Source organism: Bos javanicus, chromosome 4 (genome assembly GCF_032452875.1).
Source record: "Bos javanicus breed banteng chromosome 4, ARS-OSU_banteng_1.0, whole genome shotgun sequence".
Classification (NCBI taxonomy): domain Eukaryota; kingdom Metazoa; phylum Chordata; class Mammalia; order Artiodactyla; family Bovidae; genus Bos; species Bos javanicus.
The window spans coordinates 99,370,387-99,378,856 of record NC_083871.1 but is presented as its reverse complement, the minus strand read 5'-3'; the positions used below and the strand labels follow the sequence as shown (position 1 = coordinate 99,378,856).

At 41.2% G+C, this 8,470-nt stretch overlaps 1 protein-coding gene and 1 non-coding gene across 7 annotated transcripts in view; both read right to left on the bottom strand.

Moving 5' to 3' along the window:
• Positions 1-4,889: 4,889 nt before the first annotated feature.
• On the bottom strand, positions 4,890-4,996 carry LOC133247013 (U6 spliceosomal RNA). The gene has a single exon (XR_009736250.1). It is a non-coding gene; the product is annotated as a U6 spliceosomal RNA (small nuclear RNA).
• Positions 4,997-6,987: 1,991 nt separating this feature from the next.
• AGBL3 (AGBL carboxypeptidase 3) overlaps positions 6,988-8,470 on the bottom strand; it is a 98,916-nt gene continuing 97,433 nt past the window's right edge. For all 6 annotated transcript variants that reach the window (XM_061414758.1, XM_061414757.1, XM_061414760.1 and 3 more), the window contains one exon: positions 6,988-8,119. In XM_061414758.1, the coding sequence (XP_061270742.1) occupies positions 7,708-8,119 (412 nt within the window). In that variant the 3' untranslated portion in view covers positions 6,988-7,707. The remainder of the gene's footprint in view (positions 8,120-8,470) is intronic.

Below are 8,470 nucleotides of genomic sequence, written 5' to 3'. Positions count from 1 at the left end.
GACGCTTGCTCCTTGGAAGAAAAGTTATGACCAACCTAGACAGCATATTAAAAAGCAGAGGCATTACTTTGCCAACAAAGGTCCATCTATAGTCAAAGCTGTGGTTTTCCAGTGGTCATGTATGGATGTGAGAGTTGGACTATAAAGAAAGCTGAGCACCAAAGAATTGATGCTTTTGAACTGTGGTGTTGGAGAAGACTCGAGAGTCCTTTGACTGCAAGATCAAACAAGTCCATCCTAAAGGAAATCAGTCCTGAGTATTCATTGGAAGGACTGATGTTGAAGCTGAAACTCCAGTACTTTGGCCACCTGATGCGAAGAACTGACTTCTTGGAAAAGACCCCAATGCTGGGAAAGATTGAAGGCAGGAGCAGAAGGGGACGAGAGAGGATGAGATGGTTGGATGGCATCACCGACTCAATGGACATGAGTTTGGATAAACTGTGGGAGGTGGTGATGGACAGGGAGGCCTGGTGTGCTGCAGTCCATGGGGTCGCAAAGAGTCAGACATGACTGAACAACTGAACTGAACTGAAATACCATGTATAGTAGCTGAGCCAGGTGGAAAATGATGATTTCCTTTGTTTTCCTGCATGAATGTTTATCTTATTCCTCAGGCGCTGCTCGCCTTAAGTCTCTGTCTGTTCCCTTGGTTTTCTGTGTGTTCTATTCTAACCCAACCCTGAAGTCTGCATGGTATTTTTCTCTTTTCAAGGAATTTATATGCATGGTGTCTGATCTTCTCCCAGGATAATCTCCCCCAGTGCCTTGCAGCCTGCTCCAGTCTGGACTGATACCCAGCTGTCATCCTGCCATTTCATTTCACCACCACCATCTTGGGGTTTACTGCCTCTGTCCAATGTTGGATCACATATTTCCTGCATCAAAGGCTTTTTTCAATCTATTCTTTATCTACTCTTAAATTTGATCAAATATAGAAGAATATAGAATTTTAGGTTAAAAATAATTTGCCTTTAAAGTCTTGTTCCATTCCATCTAGCTTTCACTAAAGTTGAGAAGGTTAAAGCCATCCTGTTTTCTGGCTTCCAAAACGGCCTCCTGTCCTAATCTCATCCTTGTAGCTTTGTCTTGTAAGATGACATTGTTATTTTAGTAGGTTTTTGAGAAGGAGCAAAATTAAATATGTGTCCAGTTTGCTAGTTTTTACTGAAAGTCTAATTTTTTTTCTTTTAAACCCTAGGAGGGCACTCTCTGGCTCTCTTTCACTGGTTTGCTCTGGCAACACAATGGCCTTCTGAGCTTGTTGCTTTATTAAACTCCTGTGTGTGCTGTGCTTAGTCACTCAGTCGTGTCCGACTCTCTGTGACCCCATGGACTGTAACCCGCCAGGCTTCTCTGTCCATGGGATTCTCCAGGCAGGAATACTGGAGTCGGTAGCCATGCCCTCCTCCAGGGGATCTTGCCTACCCAGGGATTCTTTACCGTCTGAGCCACCAGGGAAGCCCCACAAATACTGGAGTGGGTAGCCTATCACTTCTCCTGGGATCTTCTGAATTCAAGAATCGAGCCCAGATCTTCAGCACTGCAGGTGGATTGAGCCACCAGGGAAGCCCAATCAAGCTCCTAGGCTCCCCTTAACTGCTAACCACCCACATCTCCATTGTTTTTGACAGCATCCTTAGAAACTTCTCCACATTCCATCTCAAACAAACCAGTGTGCAGGGGGAACTCCAGAGCTCTCAGCCTTGGTCACACTGCACAGAGTGGCATTTGACTCACTCTCCACTGGGGTGAAGGGCCAAGTGGGTTGTGGTTTAAGTGCCATGAACTCTCACTGCCCTTACTGAGATTCAGTAGACTTTTTAAAATAAATGTTTCTTCACTTGTTATGTGTTGTTGGGACAGTTTCTTTTTAGAGAAATATTTATTTGGCTCTGCTGGGTCTTAGTAGCGGCACGCGAGATCTTTAGTTGTGGTGTGGTGTGGGATCTAGTTCCTTGACCTGGGATTGAATCCTGCCCCCTGCATTGGGACTGTGGAGCCTTAGCCATTGGACCACTAGGGAAGTCCCTTACAATGATTTCTAAAGACTTTTTTTTTTTTTAAACCAGTTTTGGTATTCTCACTGGGGAGTGGATGGAGGGTTTTCTCAGGTTGTAGTTCTAGAACTGGATTTGTGCCCCTTTATTATTTTTTAAAGGGAAATTTTTTAACTGCAAAAAATCTAAAGACTTTTAGATAGCAAAGAATATCATGAACAAATCTGAAATGATAAATTGCAGAAAATTACAAAATAAGAAATAGTGGTTGTAAATTAATAAAAGTACTGATAGGTTTAACTGGAGATGTCTTTGTGGTTGTTTAGGTTTTTGTTTTCTTGAAGCTGAAAAACCAGTAACAATTTATTGAGGTAAATATTAAGCTACTTATATAGACTTCTAATAGATACATATATTGTAATAGTCCTTTGTCCCCCCTCTGTTTCAAATATCTCCATCTAGTTTTGTAAAACATTGATGATGGTTTAATTAAGAGTAAAAATACAATACTTATATCTTCTAATTCTAGGGGGCTTCAGTTCAGTTCAGTTTAGTCGCTCAGTCCTGTCCGACTCTTTGTGACCCCATGAATCGCAGCATGCCAGGCCTCCCTGTCCATCACCAGCTCCTGGAGTTCACTCAGACTCACGTCCATCGAGTTGGTGATGCCATCCAACCATCTCATCCTCTGTCGTCCCCTTCTCCTGCCCTCAATCTTTCCCAGCATCAGGGTCTTTTCAAATGAGTCAGCTCTTTGCATCAGGTGGCCAAAGTATTGGAGTTTCAGCTTCAACATCAGTCCTTCCAAAGAACACCTAGGACTTATCTCCTTTAGGATGGACTGGTCGGATCTCCTTGCTGTCCAAGGGACTCTCAAGAATCTTCTCCAACACCACAGTTCAAAAGCATCAATTCTACAGTGCTCAGCTTTCTTTATAGAGTCTTCTCCAACACCACAGTTCAAAAGCATCAATTCTTCGGTGCTCAGCTTTCTTTATAGTCCACCTCTCACATCCATACATGACCACTGGAAAAACCATAGCCTTGACTAGACGGACCTTTGTTGGCAAAGTAATGCGTCTGCTTTTTAATATGCTGTCTAGGTTGGTCGTAACTGTTGGCTTCTTACTAAAAAATATATCACAGAAGCACCCACTGAAGGAAAACCCAAGGGACTTTGCTTCAAGTAGTCAGAGAACACCACCAGAGTGCTGCTCCAGGAGCAGCTGGACAGCTAGTTCTGTGGCCGTCTGAAGGCCCTCTGTGGCTCCAAAGGCACAGATGCCAGACCTCTGGCTGTTAGGATGCCATGGACCACACTGTCCGCTTCCTCCCCTGTGGAGTAAGCATATCTAAAACAAACAAGTGCTTGGCATGCACGCTAGACCATTGGTGAGGCAGGGCAAGGGAGGCCTAGTTGAATAAAACGTTACACGCTTTGTTCTGTTCACTGTTGCACACATAGAAAGTGATATTTGTCCTGTGGGTCAGGGAAAATGTAAAAGGCTGACAGCAGTCAGAACCCACAGCTCTGGCTACTCTGGGCCCCACCTGGTGTTGCACAAAACCAGAGAATAGAGCGGTGTCACGCTGTAACCTGTTCTCTGAACACAGGCATGTCAGGGCACAGTCGTGAGACGTGCCGGAGTAGAGGACGCACGAGCCACATTCCTATGTGAGGCTTCTTCTCCAGATTTGGAATTTCCTTCTGTAGCCTTGAAGTCTGATCCTGCCTACAGAGGCTTCTGGGATCTCTCTTCTCTGTAGGCCCTTTTGAGCCTGTGTTGGTCAGTGCAGAGGAGCCGGGTCAGAGAAATGAGGGCCTCCCCCAGGGTGTTTCCTCACTAATCTGGAGTTCGGTTAGAACTCGGGAGAAATCAAGAGGAACTGTTGACGTCTTCACCTTTTGTGTCATTTCAGTGGACCTTGTCGTAGTTCAGTCCGGGTGTTCTCAGATGGGATGACTCTGCCCCAGGTGCCTGCCCTCAGGTGGCCCATCGGCACAGAGTCATCTTCAGAAGTGTTGTTACCTCTGCTGAGGGAGTGCGTCATTCTATCAGTGAACTGTGCCATCTTTTATTTCTTTAAACAGAACTTTACTCTCTTGGTATCTCTCTAGCAGACTCAGACCCAGAGTCTCTCTTGTCCATCATGGAGGACTCTTCCATGAACAGTTCTCTCCTCACAGACTTTTCCCAAAGAAGAAAGGATAGAACAATCTGCAGAGACTGTTCGGGGAATCCTGGAGGGGCCTCTAGGATTTGGGTCAGTGGTCCACCTAGGAATGTGGAGAACAGAGGCTCTTACCAGGCTTGGAGGTGAGGGGTGAAGATGGCCAAATGCTTGATGAAGTGATAGTTGTTTCTTTGTTTATAGTTTATTAATTTGAAAGACAAGTTGCCAACTAGGAGTTCCTACCCTGTTTCTGAAAGTAGAGAGTTCGGCTGTGGTAGTGTAGAAGGAGATGTTCCTATGAAAAAACAGTGACAAGAAAACCCCTTTTATGTGCAGAAAGGGTGCTCAGCTTTCTGGGATAAAGGTGAAATACAACTTTTTTGGTGATAATGGGCAGATCATTCTTATCTTAAAAGCCTAATTATAAAAGAACAATTTAATGGTATCAGGATGAAAGCCCTAGAGTTAGTGTATATCTTTGTTTCCTATTATAAAGCCCTTCTGCCAAGGTCAGTAGCATCAGTGCCAAGTCAGAAACCCAGGCTCTACCAGGCATCACTGTTGCCTTGTGTGGGGAACCAAAGATGGTACAGAATCTGGGTCACGTCTGCAGAGAGGATGGGGTCACAGCTCATACTTAGCCCACCTATCACAGTGGCCTTCATTTGAAAAGTTTTTTCTTTTTTGCCGGACATGGGAAATTCAGGTTTGCCAATACCACACTTGTCTTTTTTTATGGAGCACTCCATCCTTGCTGAAGGGCCGTGCTCATCTTCTCTGTATCATTCCAGTTTTAGTATATGTGCTGCTAAAGCGAGCACCACACTGTCTTGATTAATGCTCTTTTATAGATTATAAGTCTTGGAGTCAAATAGCATCAGTCCTGTCACTTCTTCTGCCCTTTCGATGTTGTGTTGGACATTCTGAATCTTTAATCTTTCTATATAAACTGTAGAATCAAGTTGGTTGATAATTTGCTAGAATTTTGATTGGAATTTTGTTGAATCTGTAGTTCAAGTTGAAAAGAACTGACATTTTAATGGTAGTGAGTCTTCCTATCCATGTATACATGGAATATTTCTCCATTTATTTACTCTTTGATTTCTTTCATCAGAATTTTGCAGTATTCCTTATGTAAATCTTGAACAGTTTTGATTTATACCCAAGTATTCGAATTTTTGGTGCTGATGTAAATGGTATTGTGTTTTTAATTTCAAACTCTAGTATTCATTGTTGGTGTATAAGATGGTGACTTTTGTATATTAACTTTGTATCTTGTAATCTTGCTATAATTGCTTATTACTTCCAGCAGGTTGTTTTTTGTTGATTCTTTGGAATTTTCTACATAGATAACCATATATTCTATCAACAAATACAGTTTTATTTCTTCCTTATATTTTCTTATCTTATTGAATTACCTAGTGCTTCCAGTATGATGTTGAAAGGGAGAGCAGACACCTTTGCCTTTTATCTTAGCAGGGAAGTATCTAGTTTCATCATTAAATACAATGTGAGCTATAGATTTTTTGGTAGATATTTTTTAATCAAATTGAGTAAATTTCTCTCCACTCTTAATTTGCTGAGTGTTTCTATTCATGAATGGGTGTGGGATTTTGTTCTTTTTCTGTATATATTGATGTTATATAATTTTTCTTCCTTATTCTGTTGTTGTGAGGGATTATATCAATAACTGAATACTGAATCAGGCTTGCATACCTAGATTTTATAAAGTCTACTTGACTGTGGTATATAGTTCTTTTTATACATCATTGGCTTCTATTTTCTAATGCTTTGTTGAGGATTTTTGCTTCTATGTTCACAGAAGATATTGGTCTGTAATTTTCTTTTCTTGTAATATGTTTGTCTGGTTTTAGCATTAGGGTAATGCTGGTCCCATAGATTATGTTATGAAGTAGTCTTTTTGCTTCTATCTTCTGGAAGAGATTGTAGGGAACTGGTATAATTTCTTCCTTAAATTTTTGGTAGAATCATCAGTGAACTTGTCTGGGCCTGGTGATTTCTCTTTTGGCAGGTTATTATTTATTGATTTTATTTCTTTAATTCATATAGGCCTCTTTAAATTGTCTATTTCTTTTTGTGTGAATTTTGACAAATTGTGTCTTCCAAGGAATTAGCCCATTCCATCTAGGTTATCGCATTTCTGGGTCAAGAGTTGTCCATAATATTCCTTAATTATCTTTTTCATTTCTATGGGATCAATGTTAGTGGCCCCTCTTTTGTTTCTGATGTTAGTAACTTGTGTCTTTTTTCTTAGTTAACATGGCTAGAAGTTTGTAAATTTTATTGACAATGGAATTCAGTGCTGAAAAGAAATGAGTTATCAAGCCATGAAAAGACATGATAGAACTTACATGAATATTACTAAGTGAAAGATGCCAATCTGAAAAGGCTACATACTTTATGATTCCAATTATATGATATTCTGGAAAAGGCAAAACTAGGGAGGCAATAAAAAGATCAGTGGTTGCCAGGGTTTGAGTGGGAGAGAGGGATGAATAGGCAGAGCATCGAGAACTTTTAGGGCAGTGAAACTCGTTTGTATGATACTATAATGGTAGATACATTTCATTATACATTTGTCCAAACCCATAGAACGTATAACACCAAGAGCAAACCCTGATGTAAACTATGGACTTTGGATGATAATGAGGTATCAGTGTAGGTTCATCAGTTGTAACAAATGAATAATTCTGGTGGGATGGTGATAATAGAAGTCTACCTTCTGATTAGTATTGCTGTGAACCTAAAACTTCTCTAAAAAATAAAGTCTATTAAAACCAAAACCAGAACATAACAGTTACTCTTTTAATACCCCAATGAGCTCTCCTTGAACCCTCTTTGGCCATTGGAAATATTGTTGAGAGTACCTTCCCCAACCTCAGATCTTCCTAGTTGCGTTTTGCTCCTGGGACCTAATGAAGCTTGTGGCCTGTAACTAGCTCTCCTGATTCTCAGTGGCTTTATCCTGTAGTGGCCACCACTGTTGACCTGCAACTCCAGGCAGATTGACTCTCTTCTCACTTATCTCATCCATCTTTATTTGCCCGATATACCTGTTTCTCTGCAGTAAGTCACTAATGGTTTCTAGCACACTGCAAGATAGAAGTTAAAGAAACAATGTTTGTTGACTGATTCATTAAAGTGCCTAGTAGGAACATTAAGAGCAGTACATGTCATCCTTGCCTTGAGGTCTTGGTCTTTTAGTGTTGTGTGAATAAATCATTTCAGAAGAAATCAAAAGTTCAGACTTTATCCTGACAAAAATTAAATATCTGAGTGAGTTTTCATTTTCTATATTTTTCTGGACTTCTTTTTAACTCTGAAAGATGTCCCCTCTGAAGAAGACAGGCCATCTGAAATTTGTAGTTTAGTACATGCACATGGACAGGCGGGAGGGGGCAGGGATGGAGGGGCCAGGAGGGCTTTCCTTTGGCTTTCTTTTCTTTTTCTTTTTACTGTGTTAGCATATGTTGTCTCTCATCCACAGTTTTCAGAGCAGCATAAAGCTGGATTATGTGTCCCTCTGCAACTTCAGGTGAAAGGCGGGCTGTCCATGCTTCTTTTTGGGCTGCTCTCCCTTAGTTTTAGTTGGATGGGGGGCTGTCTGCATAGTGCCTTGCTGGCTGGATCCTTCAGCTTGCAGACTCTTGTCTGCATCCTTCTCAGAACTTGAGGGAGTCATCTCCCATTTGCTGCTGGCAGCTTTCATGTCTTTAGTCTTTGTGGCCTTGACTCGAGAATATTTTCTCCTCTTCTTGGGCCCTCCAAGAGGCAGCGAACTTTCAGATGATTTCCAGTCCAGAGGCTGGAGCCATTTTGAAGTGCTTACTATAAGAGTCCTTTGGCTTATCAAAGGGAGATTTCTGGGTGGTGTCCAAGATGTGCTGCATTTCCTTATGTTTATGTTAGAAGATGGCTTTTGTCTAGGAAAGAAATGAAATATGTGAGCTTCTGTTCAATATGTACCCTAAGTATTTGTAGTCCTTAGGTACTGTCATAGTATAAATCTTTTTTTTTTTTCTCCTTTGCTGAGTTCATTCTCCTTTAAGACTCTTCCCTTTATTTCTATGAGAATGATCTAACTTCACTTCTGGTCATGATTTTAAAGCACTATTCAAATCTTGTATTTTTAAATGCCCTGAGGATATGTTTATTTGGATACCTGTCCTGACCCCAGGCTTCCTGGTATAATTGCCACTCTGGGCCTCAGCCCTTTCTTACATTAATGCATTCAGCTGAAGTCAGTGCTCTCTAAAATTCCACCTTGCTCTAAA